The sequence below is a fragment of the Pteropus vampyrus genome, unplaced genomic scaffold, assembly GCF_000151845.1.
Source record: "Pteropus vampyrus isolate Shadow unplaced genomic scaffold, Pvam_2.0 Scaffold472, whole genome shotgun sequence".
Lineage (NCBI taxonomy): Eukaryota > Metazoa > Chordata > Mammalia > Chiroptera > Pteropodidae > Pteropus > Pteropus vampyrus.
In genome coordinates this window covers 250,244-271,879 of record NW_011889253.1, presented here as the reverse complement: position 1 = coordinate 271,879, position 21,636 = coordinate 250,244, and the positions used below count along the sequence as shown (strand labels likewise).

Here is a 21,636-nt window from a genome sequence, read left to right as displayed (position 1 = left end):
AACCCACAGGTGGAATGCAGGCTGTCATCTTCAAAACCACTGCTATACCAGGGAGGGGAATGGGTAAAGAATAAGTTAAAATGCCATGAACTCTACTATCATGAGTCAATGCCTTTTCTCCTGACTCAGCATTTATTTGGTTGTTGTAAACCTTTGACTATCTTTCAGAATTCCAATAAACTTGACTCTGACAGGTTTTTCTAGTGTTTTCAGTGTTTCTGATGAGAGAGTGACCCCTAGAATACCCTACTCCATCATTTTCACCACCATCACTCAGTTCTGTGACTGACATTTTAAAATTTAAATCCATATGTTAACATCTTAATTTCAGAGTGTGTACTTATTTTCTTAAAGGAACAATAAATTACAAGAAAGACAAAATTAGAAATTTCTCTAGCATTAATAAACTTGTGAAAATCAATAAAATGATTTATTTTATATATGCAAAGTCAAAATATCTTTGTACACATAATTTTTGCAAATTAATGCAAACTGTTCCATATAAACCTTTGTATAAACATTAAAGGAAATATATACATTATTTTTTCTTTTAGTGCTTTCAAAGCACAGAATGTTCAAGTCCACCTGTAGACTTTCTGTCATCACATGAAAGAACAAATGTCAGGAGTTGAGGCTGCCTCAGGTGCACTTTGTAATGTCTCTAGACAAAATAGAAGAGATTTGGAGGTAGATTGTTTGGTGACTCTCCCTGTCCCCTCCCACAGAGAAATAAGTTACCCAAGTAGCAGCTTTCTTATTCTTTGATTCAAACTGTCCTGAATATTGCATGCTTTAAAAGGCACAACTAGGAATTGTTGAAAACTCTGTTCGGCACACACAAGATTACCAGTTGTATTCTGAACAGCCATTCTTTCTAAAGGGTAAGTGCACCAAATAGTGCTCCACTTGCAGGTGGCCCTTATTCACTCTGGAAATGCCCGGAAGAGCAAAATTCAAATGAGTGAACCCTTATTACCTGTGGTAGGGGTGACAATGTTTACTGAATTTAACTTGCTGCATTAATAACATTACTTTCCTCAATTGGTAAGAGAAACAACAAAACAACAAATCAATACTTTCAGAGAAAATTCTTAGGGTAAAGCCAGCTTTTACTGCCAGAGACTCACAAAATAAAAAAAAATCTCCACTGCTTTTTCTTAGCTTCTAGAAGGCAATTGACTAAAACATTCTAAGAAGCTTCAACAATATCTTGTCCCATCCTATAGCTCAAAACACTTGTCCTTTTTTCTCCTTGGTCTTTGCATTAACATGATGATCTGCTGTTGATGTGATTAACGTTGTTGAGAAGGTGGTAGGAATCTATTTTTTCGAGTACCTTCTCAAGGTGCTGAATTAAGACTCGTCTTTTAAACCTAAAAATGAAGATAAATTTCATTAACCAAAAGACACTTAAAGCACTTGTGATGTGCAAGGCACTGTATGAGGTACAAATGGAACTGGTAATCTACATAGAATAAAAATATTTCTTCACGTAAAGATAGGGTTCAGCAAATACTAACAATGCCAATTGCGGGCCCAAGCTCACCTCAGATTGAGATGAGCCCTCAAGGCTCCAGAGTTGGGTGAATGAGTTGGACTCAGATAATATCAATCTAAAGGCCTCTGGAGACTATCTTAACTATGTGTGAGGGCGAAAGTTTGATAACAGCAAGGCAAAGCCTATTCCTCCTCTTGTCCTGCATTGGGCCCTACTGTTTAAAAAGAACAAAGTTCCTCTTTATACCCACCTTGCGGCTTCCTTGATGGTAAATTCAACAAATTGCTTCTTGACTGCAAGAGGTCCTTGCACTCCTTCGAGCAAAAGGAAAATTCTTTCATATTCTGAAGATATTTAAAAAACACACTTCAATATTTAAAAAATATGAATGGGAATAAAATTCAGTCTTTACACATCCTCAGTAATCATTCTTCATGGGTGAAAAGTTAGATATAGTTTGTATTTTAAACACTCAGATCAAAACATATGCACATATCACTAAGGAATGCTTGTAAACACAAATCAAACGTGGTAGGTTGAATAATAGTCCCCAAAGTTGTCCACGTCCTAATCCCCAAACCTGTGGATATGTTACCTTATATGGAAAAAGGGACTTTACTTTGATGATGTAATTAAGTTACGGATCTTGAGATGGGGAGATTATCCAGGTTTGTGCATGTAGGCCCAAATAATCACAAATATCCTTATAAGACAGAGGCAGTAGAGTTAGAGTGAGAGAAAAGATGTAAGGATGGGAACAGAGATTAGAGAAGAGAGAAGGTGCTAACATTGCTGGTTTGAAGACAGAGAAAGGGGCCATGATCTAAGGAGCACATGCAGCCTATAGAAGTTGGAAAAGGCAAGGAAACAGATTCTCCCCGGACCCTCCAGAAGGACTGCTGGCCTTCCAACACCTTTGTGTTTGCCCAGTGAAAATTATTTCAGAATTCTGATTTCCACAAGTTTAAGATAATAGAGTTTTGAGCCACCAAGTTTGTGGTAATTTGTTATAGCAGCAAAAGAAAACAAGTACAATAAGTAAGGGGAAAAAGAACAAAAAGTATATTGGTTCTTTTCAGTCAAAGCAAGAGGAATCACTTTAAATTATGCTTCCCAAAAATGCACCTCAAGAGATAGCTTGAATCTATCCTGAATTATACAGTGAGAAGAACCTCCCATTACATTATTGATAGATATTCTTTCACTACTTACTTCGTCCAAATTTTCGAACTTCCTTCATTAATTGATGTTTTATGTCAGCATTGATTCCTTGTGCCATAGCAGGAGTTATTTGCAATGTATTTGGCACAGTTCCCAAAGTAGATGTTATTGAGACTTTTTGATCATCTGCAGAGACACTGAAGTTTTTGTTTTCTCCTATAACTGCATTACTACCAGGTTTGTGAATCAGGCCATCTTTCCGTAGACTAATGAAGTCATCAGACAGAGAATCTAATTGGTTGTTTGGAATACCATCTCCTACCATATTCATAAGCTCTGGTGCAGATTTTGACAAGAAGCCATCAGATAGAATTTGAACATTTTCCATCTTCTCCTCATAGACATCATGAGTAATGGTAGCATCTGGAAACCAAATTAAGAAGTTGAACTGTGAGGTAGGTGCATCATACCAGTCCCACAGGTAGATACCAGTGCTCCTCAGTTTTGAGGAAAGTATTTGTTTCATAAAGCAAGAGAATGTAACAGATGGAGTCTGAGACCCCTCAACTTGAGCTCAGGAAGATAAATAACAAAACCATTTTCTTCCCTTCATAGCACTATGAATACACGTGGAAACTAAGACAGTACAACTAATAAACATTCTGAGGTCTCTGGCACTCATGTTTTAGTGGTAGCTTGCGCTTTACAAGCTAGAAAGCAGCAAGTCTTACTTAATGTCATGATTTCTGTAATTTACCTATAAAATGTCATGTTTTACTGAGCTTGATAAAAAGACTATGTGGGCCCCCTTCGACTTTCCTCCTTTCTACCTCAAAAGTTCTTAGAAAACAGAGATGGCCGTTAGGTGTGAAGGCTCTATATGCACTCCACCAAAAACTCTTGTCTGTATATGATTCTCATCATTCTCTTTGGTGTCAAAGAATTGGGTTTCTTTTTACTTCAAATCTGACACCCCTACTTCATTTACTCATCCCCTTCTGTGCCAGGCCCCATGGCAGGAGATGGGGAATAGCAGTTGGAATAAGACAGACAGAAACAACCCCTACTCTTATAGAACTTATATCTTATAGGGTAGTCAAACTTTTAAGTGCACAATGAGCAAATGAAATAATGACAATTTGAATTTCTGTTAGGGAGAAGTAAGCAAGGATGTAACAGACAATAGCAGGGGCAGCCTCAGTAGACGAGGTGGTCAGGCAGGGTTTGCTGAAGAGGTGTCCTTGGGGCAGATTCTGGAGGAGGAGAAAGAGCTGACTCTGTGCACATGCAGAGGAAGAATTCCAGGCTTGTGATAAGAGCAAGCGCAGGGGCCCTAGGAGGGTCTCAGCTGGAACCATAAAGGATAGAGGCAGAGAACGAGGAGAACATGGATAGGATTTGTATTAGGAGAGGATGGCAGAGCCACATTGTGCAGAGCTTGAAGTTAGAGTTGGGAGTTCAGATTCTGTTGTGAGTACATAGGAAGTTGATAATGGGTTTTCAGGACGGACATGGGAGAGCAGAAAATGGGTTAGATGAGAAGATGGGCAGCCTGGTAATCAAATAAGAAGCTACTAGGGGGAGAGAGAAAAAAAATGGTGTAGATGATAGAGGCTCTGTTCATCCCTCAGGCATCCAAATCAAAGTTGTGAAGAAGCAGCAGCAAGGAAAAATTGCCTGAGATCTAGATGAACAAGCCATACAACTAGTGAGAGAACTACGAAATCACCCTGCAACAGCAGAAGGTAGGACGGGGTGAGGACGCGGGGCTGCCCGGTCCGGAGTGGCTGAGACAGAGGCTGCAGCAGTGGCAGACGCCTCTTAAAGGGGCCGTGTCCACAAGGGGATTTCCGCGGTGACAGACCTGCTCGCTCTGAGCACCAGTGCTCATTTGGCTGTGCGCGGGGGGCACCAGGGACTTAAGGGAGACATTGTTGGAGTGAGGGCTGAGGTGAGACTCGCTTGGTACAGAAATGCCAGTGCTATCCACCGTTCTCCGTTGAGCCCTCCCCCTACCAGTGCACCTGACACACCGCTGCCATAGCTGTGACATCATAAAACTGGATAATGGAGGTTGCTCCACCCAGAGGATTCCCTGAAATCCCACCTCCCCAACTCGAAGCCCCACCCAAGACATATCCAGGTGTATTCTCAGCGAGTCAGGTGCTCCTTGCTGAGACACACCCTGGTGGAGGCAGCTGGCCTCAGTTTCTGTGGACTGCTTGCTGAATCTTAACAGGTGGCCCTGGAGGAGCACAGGCTGGGGCTAAATTTGGCCTGCTGCTGAACCCTTCTCAGGACTGTGCCACTGGACACCTACTTCAAAAATCCACACTAATAAAACCGGGAGACTTAGGAGCTTTGCTTAGTACATAGAAACAGACACGGAAAGGCAGCCAAAATGGGAAGACAAAGAAGCAGAAACCATATGAGAGAACAGAACAGAGATCCAGAAATAATGGAGTCAAGCAATATAACAGATGCAGAGTTCAAAACACTAGTTATAAAGATGTTCAATGAACTTTTGGGAAGTGTAGAGAACTCCAACAAAGAGGTAAAAAACATAAAAATGGAAACGGAAATTATAAAAGGAAACCAGTCTGAAATAGAGAACACATTATCTGAGATGAGAAGTATATTAAATGGAATAAAGAAAGGAATAAACAAAGTGAATAAAAAAGAGGATCAAATCTATCTAGAGGACAGGAAAGCCAATCAGGACACTCAATCAGAATAGCAAGAAAAAAAAAAATGGCAAGACTACAAAAATAATTTAAGGGGGATATGGGACATTATTACGGCTTCAAATATTAGTCTGATCGGCATAGCAGAAGAAAATTAAGATGGTGAACAGCTGTTTGAAGAAATAATGATAGAAAACTTCCCTAACTTGGTGAAGGAAATGGACATAAAACCCCAGGAAGCTCAGAGAATTCCAAAAATCAGGATCCAAAGAGGCCCACACCAAGAGACATCATAATTAAAATGCCATAGGTTAAATACAAAGAAAGAATATTAAAAGCAGCAAGAGAAAAAGAAATAATTACTTATAAGGGAACACCCATAAGACTGGCAGCTGATTTCTCAAAAGAAACTATGCAGGACAGAAGGGCTTGGCAAAAAATATTCGACAGGATGAAGACCCAGGATCTACAACCAAGAATAATTTATCCAGCAAAGCTATCATTTAGAGTCGAAGGACAGATAAAGAGTTTCCCAGACAAAAATAAGCTAAAGGAATTTATCACCACCAAGCCAGTATTACAGGAAATGTTGGAGGGACTTCTTTAAGAAGAAAAAAACATGTATCAAAAACAGGAATAAAGAATGGTAACAACTACATTCCTATCAATAAGTACCTTAAATGGAAAAGAATTAAGTGCTCCAACCAAAATATAGAGTGGCTGAAAGCATAAGGAAACAAGACCCCTACCTATGAAAAGGAAGGGGATGGGAAAAGATATTGCTGTGATGAACCTAGGAGGTATTTAAGTCAGATAGAGGAAGATAAACAATATATGATTTCACTTATGTGTGGAATTTAAGCAATAAAAAGAACTAATCAAAAAATAATAACTGTTACATTTTGTCATTTTTGGTGATTATAAAGATGGAAGCATACTTTAAGTATGACTTTGGGTAAGTTAACATCTTAGTGCCTCAGTTTTCTCATAAGGAAATGGGAATGTTGTGAGTATTAAATAAATTAATACATAAAGAAAAAAGAAGAAGCTACTATAGTAGCTTTATGACATGATGGCAGCATAGACTGAGGAACAGAGAGAAATGGTGGGATAGAATAATTATATTTGTCGTCAAGTTCTCTGGACTTAATAATGGATGGAAGTGAGAGAAGAATAAAAGAGAAGTCATGATGACTCTATAGTTTTTCACCTGAACTGCTTGGTAAATAGTGCCAGGGGTGTGCAGGTGCTAGTGCACAACTGCTCACAAGAGTCGATTGTGCCCAACTCTTCCTGATCTGGTTCAGTGACCTCATATTGATAGCTTGACATTGATAATGTTGGCATTATACTGCAAACACTACAATCTAGGACTTCTCCACCCTTCCAATCCCCTCACCCATGGACAGTCGTCTGTCACAGCTTTACCAGCACACTGGTAGATGGTGTCATTACCTGCACTGGGGAAGGTTGCAAGTAGACCTGTGTTGGTGAGAGGAAAGGTCTCTAGGAGTTCAGTAGAAACAAATGAAACCTACTGAGTTTTATATGCCTATTAGTCACCTAAGTGAAGATACCATGTCCACAGTTAAATTTGAATCTGAAGTTTAGAGCAAGTTGTAGTCTAGAGGTATAAATATCTGAGTTGTTGAAATGTATATCTTATTTAAAACCCAAAGTCTACATGGGATCACCTAGGGAGAGACTGCAGTGAAGAGGAGGGTCCAGAATTGAGCTTTGTGTCCCTACACCATTTAGAGGTGGGAAAGAAGGGGAGAAACCAGAAAAAGAGGATGAAAAAGTGTCACTATTAAAGGGGGAAAAAAGAACAGGAGTTTGTGGTGTCTGGGAACCCTGAGAAAGTTTCTGTTGGGGAGGTAGTGAAAAACTGTGTCAAATGATGCTAACAAGTAATGGCAACACACGACAGACACTGGGGACCTTGAGGAGATCTGTTTCAGTGAAGTAGAGGAGGGAGAGCCTAACTGCACTGGGTTAGAGCATAAAGAGGAAATGAGGACACAAAGAGCAAGTGTAGACCCATCTTCTTATTGAACCCATTTGCTTCTACTGCCTTGGAAACCTGCTCTATCATTCTGACTTGTGCAGCATCTCCAAATGTTTGTACCTCATTATGCCTTGTCATGGCAAGGCGATCATGCTCATATCTTTCCATTTTTCTATCTTGTGTTAATTACTATGTAAGTATGGATCTTTTCCCCCCTCATTGAAATTGAGATCCTTGAAACAGGGTCTCTGCTCCCCCCAGGGCCCTCTGTACCTACCACATTGATGATTTCATAATGGTTTACTTAATAAACTAAACTGAATACAAAATAAATTAATGCAAAGGAAAATAAAATTGTTTATAGTGTTTTAGTCCTCTAGGAGCCATAAGGAAATCACAACCACTACTCTATACCTGTATGTACAAGGGTGGGTTTTATGAGGTTTGGATAAGATGGGAACCACGAGGCTGAGGGTGGTCCCTTTCTGCCCACATGGTTAGTTACAGTAGGTGGTGTTTGTGGTTTCCTCAACAGCAGGGACATACTCCGCCTTCTCTTAGATGACAGAGGGTTGTTGGGTTCTCCAGGACGTTTCACTTTGTTTTGTGGCCCTGCTACAAACTCATCTGTTTCATCAATCATCATTCCCTAAAAAACATCATTGAACATATTCCATTAAAAACAATACTGCAAGCACTCTTCATATGCTACACAATCATGTATTACATCACCAGTATAGGCCTTAATCACGGGCCAAAGATTTATCATGTCCCACACAGACTCTGTTCTTAGAAAATGCTACTCAATTTTAATCCAGTCTAAGTGGAACAAGTAGGAAACTAAAACGTAAGGTGTTGGCCAAGGTCAAGCATAACACAATCCTGATTAACCAGAAGGCTTGAGGAATGAGCAACTCTCAGCAACCAAAATGGGAATAAACCCACAGTTACCTTTCTGAAGAAGTACAAACCATTTTGAATCAACACTTGATAAGAGAAATCATCCCTTTTTGTGTGCTTTTGTGTCTCAAATTCATCATTAAGAAATACTGATTAACACTGTACAGAATGCTGCATGTACATGGTGAAGAACAGGTAGATGGAAAATGTAATTACCTCAAAGAGATTCAAATATGTCCACTTTGGTGCTGTACAGAAATGAGGGGCTTTTCATTCTTGGGGATATATAAAAGATGAGAACCAGCAGTATAGAAGGTCAGCTAAAAGCTGTTCTCATCCAAGGATAGCCCAAGAATATATGCTACCATTATTTGAATAAAATCATGATAAATGACTTTTACAAAGCATTTTCTAAAGGAAAACACAACAGAAAGGGGAAAACATATTTGCTAGCATCTATTACATGTCCAGGAATGTTCTAAACAGTATAGATGTACTAACTCAATCCTCCACAGAGCTTTATGAGATAGGTGTAATAATTATCTCTAGTTTTGCAAATGAGGAAGCCAAGACACAGAAAGAGTCAGAAAAATTCCAATTAATTGAATATTGGAGTGAAGTGGAATACTTTTCAGTCTAGTTTTGTTACAGAACAGATTACTGCATGTTCTTAATAACAATGGTCTCCTCCGTCAGTGCAGATATAATCTCTTTTGTCTTCATGCTTAAATGGTCAGTCTCTCTCTCTCTCTCTCTCTCTCTCTCTCTCTCTCTCTCTCTCTCTCTCTCTCCCTCCCTCTCTCTCTCTCTCCCTCTCCCTCTCCCTCTTCCTCTCTCTCTTACACACACACTACTCACATTTAGATCTCTAGTAGGACAATTCAAACAAAGTAACATCACCTAGTACTTCATATTTCAAGAGAAACACTTTGCCACTATCTAGATAAAGCACTAGACATCTGAAAAATGGAAACTGAGGAAATAAATAGTGATTTTAATATTGCATAAATTAATGTGTGGAGGTGGGAATGAATATAGACTCTGAATCTGGAAAGATGTAAGTTTAAATCCTGGCTCTTATCAGTTGTGTCATTTTATCACTGTGAGCCTTCATTTCTTCTTAGTAAAGGGCAGACAGTAATACTTATCTGCAGAACGGTTGTGAGCATTAAATGTGATCAGTTCAAACACCAGCTCCTACTAGGTACTCAATAAATGTCAGCTATTATTTTCCTTAACCAAGACACTCTTGCATCAGGAGGCCCCCACTTTCCATAAACAAATAACCCTGGAGTCATATTTTATCTTTTAAATAAACAGAAAGAGAACCTCTGATTTATATTCATCTTGCCAAGAAGAAATGAATTATAGCAAGAATAGCACAATTTGGGCAGAAACAGAAATAGGTATCCTACCTTCTTATCTTGTTTAAATGGGTTGCCAAAAGTATGCAGTCTTTTGGGTTGATCTGGATCAATCTCTCGAAGTGGAGAAGCCAATGTCTTTAAATATTCCTGATAATTACCCATTTGTGCTACTGGAACACTATGAAGAGAATCTGCAAGTCACCAGAAAAGAAACAGAAGTTATACAGCTGAAGTGTATAGTCCTTTTGAGAGAACGTGTTCATAGTCTGGCTTAGTAATATGCATGTTGGCATCCGATAACCTAAAATGTCAAATCTAGCATTCTAGGACCTCAAATCATCTCTCTTTATCCCACTCATTACCAGTCTATCATCACTACTGCCTCCAAGCTCAAATCATTAGGCCAGGAACAACTCCCTGACCCTTCAAACCAGGTTTGAGAATGAGCTGACTTCTCATTGGAATGACACCATCTCAACTCAAAACACTAAATTTATTCTGCATTTTGAAGAGCTTAGGCCTCATGGTTTTATCTTATCATCAGAGAAAATTGATTAGTGGGCCTCACCTTCTTGGAGAATTTGATTAAATCTACAGGCACTCTTCACAGAAAAGCCCCGCCTCCCATAAAAATTGGTGTATAATTTCAAGAGGTTGGCCAGGCTGATTTGCACACTTTAATGGACAAATGACCCTGTATAAACTGAACAAAACAGAGTCTAGGGGAATTTTACACTATCACCAATTATCCTGGACACTATCAGTTTTGCTCTTTTTATGAGGAGTTCTGGATTGAATTCATCACAATAGGCTGGGTGGTATAATGTTGGGGCATACAATTTCTGAAATATGACAGACCAAGGTTCTGCCAGTTTCCAACTTGCTAAACCTGGGAAAATTACTAAAATGGTCACTCTCAGTTCCCATACCCATATCCCATATCCATATCCATTTCATGGGGTTATCTTACGGCTCATGAGGTAAATAAAGCATGATAGTATAATATATGCATTGATTAATGCATACTTCCCCTTAAACCTGAGAACAAAAAACTTGTGCCTGGGTAGATATAGAGATTTAGTGAAAATAGCCATTCTAAACATTAAAGTATTACAAAATAATCTATTTGTTAGGTAACACCTTTTTGTATGTCCAGCTTGACATTTTCCTAATCAAGAAAAACAACTTCTGTGTTCACTTACCTTCGTCTTGTCCCACAATAAATTTGTGTGTTTTCAGCAGATTGGATCTCATTCTGGTTAACTGGTCTAAAAGACCTCTACGTGAAATATCATAAGCATTTCTATATGTCTGAGGTTTCAAATCCTATTTGAAATGAAACAAATATTTTCAGTTACTCCTGAGTCTTTTAATATAGAAATACAATTCTTAACCCTCTTAAAATCTAAGCGAAGGACTCTATATTCAATATAATTGATTATGGCAGAATTTTCCCTGTGGAAAATTCTCACTTGCTGGCCTCGTTCTGAATTCTAATACACCCACAAGTATTACATACGTCACTAGGAATAGTCTTTTTCAAGTATGTCATTTAAAACGTCAAATCCTGAGGTTTATGCCTGTGGCAGCCTTGCAGGCCCACTTCTTGTAATCAGATGTATTCCTCTGGCAGCCATGGAGGTGAGCTGCTGGGATCTCCCCACAGAAGGAAAGCCTGCTCCTGGGAGGAGTGCAGCTAGCTGAGTGCCTCTAGCTGTAGTGCCTTAGGGACCTGCTGTAGCATTTGAGCTGAGGCCATGCTCTTCCCAGGCCGCTTCCAGCCAGTGACTGAGAATGGTGGGGGTGTTAGAGCCTGGCCAGTTCTGCCCAACATAGACCTCCTCTATGGGGAATCTTGGTGCCAGAGGTCCCCGCTGGGCTGGCCAAGACTTTCTCCCAGCTACGCCGATGTCTGAGGCTCCTCATAGCCATTCCTCCTTCTTCCTTTCCCCTCACAGGTGCTAGATCAGCATTGTGGCCTGAAGGCTCTCCCTGCTCACTTCTGTTCCCTCTACCCTTTATCTTTCACAGACATTACCCCCTAAACACATCCTGTACATTTCATTCCATACTGGCAGGATAATTCCTAAACTGGTCCATCAATAACTGTAAAGTCCAATACAGGATTGTAATTATTTCAAAACTAAATATGAAAGACATGCAAATATAAATTATTCATGTCACAATTTACCTTGTTTAAAAGCCCTACTTGGAAGCCAGCAAATTCTTTGGTATTCATTTCTGTCAGTCTCAGTGAAGTTTCCCCTATAATTTCTTTCAAAAGTTTTCTAAAATTTTTACTGTGAGTCAAGAACACACCACCTCCAGAATGATTTTTCACTTTGATTCCAATTTCCTGGGGAGGTTTCTTCCCCACTGATGCTAGTATTCGTTCTGACTCTAGTTTTGTCTAAAATCAAAGTACATAGTATGTTATGAAAAGATCTATATTATCACTATCATTTTTACTACTTAAGAAAGATACTTTAAGAACACAAGAGAACAATTTTCAATTGGAAATCACAGAAAAACGGGTAATTAAACATTTTCCTGTGCTTCTCTGAACTACCAAAGCAAATAGAGAAGAGAGGGGGCTAGAAAGACAAATATATATTTTTTATCTTGTCTAGTGTCAAAATTATGATTGAATCATGGAGAGAATGGACACTATAGATAGAAATTACATTCATAGACATTTAAAATCTCATTTTGTTATTGTAAAATCTAGTCTAAGTCAACATATTCATTTCAAACCCAGACATAAAGGTTTAAGACTCTGTATTTATAAATGTAAACTAGAATTAAAATTCAGATTACATAGATTGGCATAATTTCTGAAAAAAAATTAAACTGTTTATTTCTAATATTAAACCATCCAAAAAAAGCAAAGCTTAATTTAACAAATATTGTCAGTAAATAATTTGTAATAAATACTCAATAAATTTCTTACTAACTTACAACAAAAAATTCTCTTAATAGACACTATTATACCATACTGATAAATAGTGCTTGAGAGTGTATTGTTGTAATATATTGGGCATATTTTGTGATTTACATACATCTGAGATAGTTCAAGGAACACTAGTGACACAGAGTTATTAAATTAGTAATTAAATTAGTAATTAGAGCTATTTTAAATTAGTAATGATCTTTTCTTTTTCCCTAAAAGGTGGAATTCCACCAATGTCCAGTAAGCCCAAAATAATTTTGAATTTTTTGTGGTTTGGTTAGAGATATTCATTAATTTTCCCTAATCATTAGAATTAAGTATGTTTATTATCTTTTTAAAAATTAAGTCATGAAATAAGGGATAAGAGCAAATGAAGGGTCTGTTTCCATAAATGGTCCCAAAAGCTCATTTATAAAACCATACAAGCAATATGTCCCAGAAGGTCCCAGAACTTGCATGACTTTCAACTCTGTTCACTATTCTTCCTTGTGGCCACACCCTGCTGACACAGCCTTAAAGGCCTAAGGTAAACGTCAAATAAAAAATATATAAATCAATAGATCAATCAATAAATAACCAAAACAAAACATTAACAACAAAAATCTATCAGCAGAGAGGAAAAGGGGTTAAGGGCACATTTGGTAGACCAGAAATCTGGGTTTGTCTTTCCTTTCTTTTGCAGTTATGAGCACACTGGACTGGTAGGAGCTGGTAAACTCCAGACCGTACTTTAAGTTCTAGCAAGGTGTGTCAGCATCTTAAATTGTGGAGGCATTTTGGGTCTTTAGTGAAATCTGCCACTTTTTTGCTTACTACTCTCTGTTTTTTAAAGGCCCAACTTGCAAACATATCCAACTTAAAGTACTGTAGTCATTGCAAATGCTACAACTGTTCCCTACCTGGGAATACACTTGTGCATTAGAAAGTAAAGCTGCTGCATGAATTTGTCATATAACATAACACATTTGTATGACAGTAAAGCTCTAACTCAGTAGTTCTCAAACATATCCATCCTGCAAGAATGGGCTAGGTAGAGGTGAGAAGTATGATAAGTAGGGGTGAGTGGAGGATGAGGTACTAATAGAGAGGGGCAGGCAAGGGACAAGGTGAATAATGGCAAATGAGTTGTGGGTATAAAGTAACAGATGGAGGGCAAGAAGAGAGGAGGTTGAACTCCACTCTTCAGGTCCCCTTGGGGCCTATCACCTCCAGTATGAGGAACACTAGTCTCATCTCCCCCTCTCCAAGAAAAAGCATATGGATATTTATTGCCTAAAAACTAATTTTAGACAAGTCATTTAATCACACCATGCCTCAGTGTGCTGACCTAAAAAGGGGGGATGCTCTAGTCCAATGTAACTTGAGGAGAAACTAGGTTGAGGATAAGACAAAATGTGACCCATGAAATAATTCTATTAAGCCTCTGCCCCTCTTAGGCCACAAAATATCAACCAGCTTATGGGTAGGACAAACTGGCAAACAAAAGGAGAAATGGCACAGCATCAGATGATACTGACAGACCCTTAACTGCAGTTTAATGGTGAAGCCAGAAGCCATAGAGAATCACATTAGTACTAATCGATAAAGTGTAGAAATATATACACATTTAATTTGAAAAATTACAATTACACTAGAGAATAAGGAAATGCACTTCTGAGGGCAAAGGATTTTTGTTTGTTTGTTTTTACCAATACTACCTGTTGGCTGAGTTTTTTAAGGTAAGAGATAACACTGTAACTAAGTCCACAATCTAAATTATCTGATATCAGATTTGGAGCTCCCATCATCCTTAGTGCTTTCTTTAATGGCTATAAGGAAACAAAATACACAACAGTAAGAATAGAATAAATCTTAAAATACTCAAAGTTCAGTTATAAGGGGCAAAGGGACATGATTCATTTCTTAGAAGTCAAGGTGCTGCACATAAAACCAAACATGGAACATTAAAAAGTGGCAATGAAAACAGCAGAGAAGGAGCAGAAAGTAAAAAAAAAAAAATCAGAAGAGAGTGGGATAAGAAGAGCAAGTAACAGCAAATTCAAACAGGTAAACCGCTTTCAGTCTTAATTCCCGTCATAATATTATTTCACATTGCATTTTATTCCTGCCCATTTTATTCCACCCCATTCCTGCCATGGTAAATACTAATACACCCCAATTTCTCCTCCCAGAACCAGACACCAATGGTTCTGCCTTTTCATCTCTAGAAACTTGGCTTAAAGTTCACCACATCCACCTCTGAAGTGATTTTAATAAATCTTGATTTAGATTATGTGACCAGTTCAAGATCATCATGAATACGTTTCTCAAATTGTAAAAACCCAAGTGAGGCAAAGTAGTTTCGTATTCTTTTTGGAGCCCCCCTCCACACGCCAGTGCCCTTATTTCATGCTGTGTCTAGGACACATTTAATAGGCGATAAGTAAATATAATGTCTTTAGAATTCTTTTTCAGAGGGAAACCCCATACTGAGAATTTCTAGAGTTAAAAAGGGAAGTTGATAAAATACATGAATCTAGACCTATTTTTCTTAAATTCCAAATGATAATTTCATAAGGTTAGTTTTAATAAGAGAAACATAGATGTGTTTTATAAAAATAACCATGGCAGTTAGAGAAAATAAAATAAAGAAAAAAATTCTTTTTGTGCCACCATGATATCGCCAAGTTCTTATGCATAATTTGAGAAGACAATGGCAACACAAATATTTATAAATTAAAAAAATATATATATCTTATTTCAGGGGTAAAGTTTTTGGTTCATTGGCATTTCTTGTGACAAGAATCGTCATTGATACAGTTAATACATATATACACATAAATACATACTAATAGGTAGTATGGAGGCAGAGTTTTTAAGTAGATGTCAAAAGCCTGTCGCCACTTCAGATTTGGCTTAAGCTTGTGAACTTTAAACAAGTCATCTGCAAGGGAAAAAAAAAACAAATAAAATATTACATTATTCCACTCCTAAACTCCAAGATCTAAATCAAGCAACTCACATCTATTATTATCATTTCCTAGAAATCTCAAGTTTTAATTACATTAGATGAACTTTTCATTGGAGTTTATTTGATTGTTTTTTTTTTGTTACTATTTACCAAAATTATATATGGTATTTTTCTAGAAAGTGAAATAAATTTTCAAGTTACAGATTTTTCTTTCATCTGTGAAGTTACATAAAATATTAAATAAAACATTGACTGAGATCCATGTGAAATATTTTTTCTGACCTATTACATATTGGTAAATCTACTGTAGTAATTTTCACTTGAGAGAGAATCCATGGTCACTGGTTGATGAAATATTCTGTTTACTTAAATAGAGGATGTGATAACAATAACAATAAAACTGAACTCATAGATGCAGAAAATAGATTCGTTGCCAGAGGTGGGAAAGAGTTGAGGGGTGGGTGAAATGAGTGAAGGTGGTCAAATGGTACAAACTTCCAATTATAAAATAAATAAGTCATGGGGATATAATGTACAGTACAGTGACTATTGTTAATAATATTGTATTTCACATTTGAAAGTTGCTAAGAGGGTAGATCTTAAAAGTTCTCATCATAAGAAAAATATTTGTAACTATGTGTGGTGATGGATGCTAACTAGACTTAAAGTGATGGCCATTTTGCAATATATACAAATATTGCATCATTATGTTGAACATTTATCATCTGAAATTAAAATAATGTCATAAGTCAATTATATCTCAGTAATAAATGCATACACACACACATACATACTACATGCATACTACATACATACATACATACATACATACATACATAGTGTTATACTTTTTGCTGAAAGGTCCAAGGTAAGAAATTTTATAAAGTATATGAGAACAAAAGCTAAGTCTCTAATTTCTAGATAATGATGGCAATCTCTAAATTCTATTTTGGATTCCCCCAAATTAGCCTATACTTTGTTTAGCTATATTTTCCCCCTCTTCATTTCTTTGATTTCAGTGGTCAGATATTTTGATCCAAACTTTGGGTCTCTCAAATATTAGTTAACAATTGGGTAAAAATAAGTAGAGATGTTAGGTTGAAGTTTAAAATTCTGTACAACTAAATATGTCTCTTGAATACCATGTGCATTAATACAACTAAAGATATTTTCCTTAATAAGCAAATATCCCCTATCTTTTCGCATTCAAATTTAATTATTTTAATAATCTAAATGCATTATATACACCACATGAAAATTTCCAAAACATCTCATTATTTCCTTCCAAGGGTAAAAAAATATATTTGTTTCTAACATAATAATTCAAAATTGCTATCTCCAAACATCAAAATGAACCTGCCACACTTACTATAAATACCAAAGGTATTTTAGATTCATCTTCTATTTTATTTCTTCAGGTTTTATTGGCTTTTATCCAAAAACAAATGCTTTACTTCCTAGGACAAGACCATTCCTATGCCATATGCATAATTTCTCTACAAATAGGGCTATTCTTTGAAATTCTGAATTGTTTTAGTTAAGAAAAGTAACTACATATTTTTTTCCTTTTACTGCTATAATAAATTATTCACTCCTGCTGAAACTAATTTAAATGAATTTACGAAGTCATAAAATGTAGGGGGTTTTTTTGTTGTTGTTGTTGTTCTTTTGGAACAAGGTAGAAAGAACAAAGAAATGAGATCTGAAAAGACTGCCGGCTCATTGTTGCATGGAGGTCCTTTAAAGACCATTCAAATCTTGCCAGAAAGAAACGAGAGACCGTGGAAATATCTTGTTACACTGTGTCTTTCTTTATGGGAAATCTGTTGGGAATTTGGCAGATTTTGGAAACTAACTGACAAATTTAAATACCACAAGACTGATGAGACATTTAAATATAAATAGATTACATAGTGAGAGTCAATAATAGTCTTAATATTTCTAACAAGGCTGATTGCAATGATTCAAGCCAGGAGCCAATTTAGACTAAGTACTTCTCGTCGGATTTTCTTTAACAGGGGTGGGAGGGAGAAAGAAAAACTTCCACAGTCTAAATAAACGGTAGAGAACTATTAGGGTGACACTATCTTTGTAGCTCAGAATATTATTTCCATGGTATTAAATTTCTATTCATATGGAGTCTCTAGGATGGTATAGTAAAGATGTCATAATCGATTAGTTAATCAACATTTGAAAGACAAGGAAATGAGAGTGTAGAACCAGAGTAAAATGATACTGCCAACACCTCAAAAACTACTGACATTTTTCTCTTCCAGTTCTTTTCTCCCATTTCCTGCTTCAAAGAGCAGGAAGATGTGGGTTTGAATACAAGCTCGGCCTCATTCTTAGCTGAGTGAGCTTTGAGAAATCATTTTAACTTTTTGTGCCTCCAATTCATCTATAAAATTGGTTTAATGATAACTGCTTTACCACACAAGATTGTTCTGAGAACTAGATTACGTACATGAAAGCACCATATAAAATGAAAAAAAAAAAAAGTGAAAGGTATAAAGCACCAAATATATAATGATTAATACACATCGAATTATCCTCCTTCCATTATTCTCTTTTTCTCTTCTCGGTCTGAATATGGAGCTGAATTTTATTTTTTACATAAGCCCCTAGTTCTTAATTTAAAAAAAAAAAAGGTGAATTTAATGTGGTATATTTAAGAGAAGAAAAAAAGTTGTTATAAATGCCTTAATTTCTGTAGTTATTGGCCCTCAACAGAAAAAAAAAATCCTAATTTCTTAATTGAGAGAGAGTCTTCTTGCCAACTATAATAATCTGGTTACTGCCCTACTAACATGATTCTTATGGTAGTTGATTGATCCAATTAAGCCTCACTTATCTATCCCAGGTAAGTTTTACTGCTTAAATAATTAAACCTTTGTTAACTACTTTTGATGGAAATCTTCGATTAATAAAATAAACAAGGGTCACCTTTATGGATAGTTATTGTACTATGCAGTAATACAGTGATGTTTCCGGGCATTATGAAGTATATGTGACTTAACTTGCTTTTTTTCCCCTGGCAAGTTACTGAAATATAATAGACAATTATTTGCTCATATTTACATTATCCTATTCAGTGAGTTTTTTTCAATTATATTTGGCATACAATAATATATTACTTTCAGTTTTACAACATAGTGATTAGCAATCTATATAACTCACCAAGTGATCACCCCACTAAATCTAGTACCCCTCTTCCCCCTTACATATTTATTACAACATTGTTGACATTTTTCCTTATACTATGCTTTATATTTCCATGACTATTTTGTTAACAAGCCATTTGTGCTTCTTAATCCCTTTATCATTTTTCACCATCCCCCCAACCCCACTCCTGTCTAGTAGCCCTCAAAATATTCTCTGTATCTATGAGTTTGTTTCCATTTTTTTTGTCGTTGTTGTTTATTTTGTTCTTTAGATTTTACCTGTATGTGAAATAATGTGGTATTTGTCTTTCTCTATCTGACTTACTTCATTCAGCATGATACCCTCTAGTTCCATCAAGGCAATATCCTTTTCCATCTCCTTTCTTTTAGTCTGTGTGTGTCTTTTAATCTGAAGTGAGTCTCTTGTAGGTAGCATATGTAGGAGTCTTGTTGTGTTATCCATTCAGCCACTCTGTCCTTTGGTTGGAGTACATAATTCTTTTCCATTTGATGTATATGTTGATAGATATGTAGTTATTACCATTTTAACATGTTTTTATTAAGTTTATTGGGGTAACATTGGTTAATACAATTATATAATTTTCAAGTGTACATTATAATTTGACATCTGTAAATTCTATTGTGTATTTACCACCCAAACTCCTGTTTCCTTCAGCTACCATATATTTAATCCCCTTTACCCGCTTCACACTTTCCCTATCTCCCTATATTTGACCCCCTTTAACCGTCTACCCACCCCCTACTCCTCCACCCACTACCCGCTGGTTACCACTAGTCCATGTCCATGAGTCTCTGTTTGTCCTGTTCATTTGTTGCTTTTAGGTTTATATCCCACGTATAAGTGACATCATATGATTATCAACTTTTTCAGTTTGGCTCATTTCGCTTAGCATGATTAGCTCGAGGTCAATCCATGTTGTCGCAAATGGCAGTTTTTCATCTCTTCTTATGGCTGAGTAATATTCCATTGTATATATGTACCACAGCTTCTTTAGCCAATCATCTATTGTAGGACACTTCAGTTGCTTCCATGTCCTGGCCACTGTGAACAATGCTGCCGTGAACATCGGTGTGCAAATAGCTTTTCGGATATGGGTTTTCAAATTTTTGAGGTAAATACCTAGTAGAAGGATTGCTGGATCATATGGTAGATCAATTCTTAGTTTTTGAGGAACATCCATACTGTTTTCCATAGTGGCTGTACCAATTTGCAGTCCCACCAGCAGTGTATGAGGGTTCCTTTTCCTCTGCATCCTCTCCAATGTTTGTTATTACTTGTCCTGTTGATTATAGACATTCTAACAGGTGTAAGATGGTATCTCATTGTGGTTTTGATTTGCATTTCCCTAATAGCTAGCGATGTTGAGCATCTTTTCAAATATTTGTTGGCCATTTGTATGTCTTCTAGGGAAAAGTGTTCAGGTCCTCTGCCCATTTTTTGATTGGATCATTGTTGCTGTTGTTGTTGTTATTGAGTTGTATAAGTTCTTTGTATATTTTGGATATTAGGCCCTTATTGGAGGCGTTGTTTGCAAATATATTTTCCCATTCGGATGGTTGTCTCTTTACCTTGTTGACAGTTTCTTTTGCTGTGCAGAAGCTTTTTAGTTCGACATAGTCCCATTCATTTATTTTAGCTTTTACTTCCCTTGCTTTTGAGGTCAAATTCCTAAAATCCTCTTTAAGTCCAAGGTCCTTAAGTTTAGTTCCTACGTTTTTTTCTATGATTTTTATTGTTTCAGGTCTTATATTCAGGTCCTTAATCCATTTTGAGTAAATTTTGGTTTGTGGTGATAGACAACAGTATAGTTTTATTCTTTTGCAGGTAGCTTTCCAGTTTTCCCAGCACCATTTATTGAAGAGGCTTTCTCTACTGTACGTTTTTGGTTTTCTTGTTGAAAGTTATTTGCCCATATAAATATGAGTTTATATTACCATATTTTATTCGTGATTTTGATACATGTTTTTTCTTCTTAAAGAAGTCTCTCCAGTAAGAGGTACAAATGGATAGTTGCAGAATAGACATGGAGATGTAGAGTGTAGCATGGGAAAGAGGGTTAATAATGTATTAATATGTAAGGGGGAAGAGGTTACTAGATTTAGTGGGCTGATCACTTTGCGATTTATGTGGATTTCTGATCACTATGTTATACAACTGAAATTGGTATATTATTGTATACCAACTATAATTAAAAAAACTCATTGACTTGTACAATGTAAATACAAGCAACTAACTGTCTATTACATTTCAATAAAGATGGGGGGAAAATAGTCTCTCCAACATTTCCTGTAATTATGGCTTAGTGTTGATAAACTCCTTTAGCTTATTTTTGTCTGGGAAGCTCTTTATCTGTCCTCCGACTGTAAATGATAGCTTTGCTGGATAAAGAGCTCTTGGTTGTAGATCCTGGGTTTTCATCACTTTGAATATTTTGTGCTAAGCCTTCTGTCCTGCATAGTTTCTTTTGAGAAATCAGCTGCCAGTCTTATGGGTGCTCTCTTGTAGGTAACTAACTGCTTTTCTCTTTGCTGCTTCTAAGATTCTCTCTTCGTATTTAATCTTTGGCATTTTAATTATAATGTGTCTTGGTGTGGGCCTCTTTGGGTTCCTTTTTTGGGAGACTCTCTGAGTTTCCTGGAGTTTTATGTTTATTTCCTTTACCAGATGAGGGAAGTTTTCCACCATTATTTCTTCAAATAGGTTTTCAACTTCTTGTTCTCCCTCTTGTCTTTCAGGTACCCCTATGACACTGATGTTTTTTACTTTTAATTTTGTCCCATAGGCTCCTTAAATTATTATTACAGTCTTGACTTCTTTTTTTCTTGCCATTCTGATTGAGTGTCCTTAGCTTTCTCATCCTCTATATAGGTCATTTGATCCTCTTTATTCACTCTGTTTATTCCATTTAATATACTTCTCATCTCAGATAATGTGT

The 21,636-nt window shown here is 36.8% G+C and overlaps 1 protein-coding gene across 4 annotated transcripts in view; it reads right to left on the bottom strand.

Annotated features, from left to right (window-relative positions):
• Window positions 1–388: 388 nt before the first annotated feature.
• LOC105307037 (integrator complex subunit 6-like) overlaps window positions 389–21,636 on the bottom strand; it is a 65,576-nt gene continuing 44,328 nt past the window's right edge. Inside the window, exons 10-18 of one of the 4 annotated variants that reach the window (XM_023524564.1) lie at window positions 15,397–15,491; window positions 14,266–14,376; window positions 11,810–12,028; window positions 10,821–10,944; window positions 9,667–9,809; window positions 7,766–8,000; window positions 2,711–3,082; window positions 1,749–1,842; window positions 389–1,373 (exon numbers count right to left, since the gene is read on the bottom strand). In XM_023524564.1, the coding sequence (XP_023380332.1) occupies window positions 1,265–1,373; window positions 1,749–1,842; window positions 2,711–3,082; window positions 7,766–8,000; window positions 9,667–9,809; window positions 10,821–10,944; window positions 11,810–12,028; window positions 14,266–14,376; window positions 15,397–15,491 (1,502 nt within the window). In that variant the 3' untranslated portion in view covers window positions 389–1,264. The remainder of the gene's footprint in view (window positions 1,374–1,748; window positions 1,843–2,710; window positions 3,083–7,765; window positions 8,001–9,666; window positions 9,810–10,820; window positions 10,945–11,809; window positions 12,029–14,265; window positions 14,377–15,396; window positions 15,492–21,636) is intronic. The other 3 variants (XM_011382400.2, XM_011382401.2, XM_023524566.1) reach the window with 3 other exon arrangements.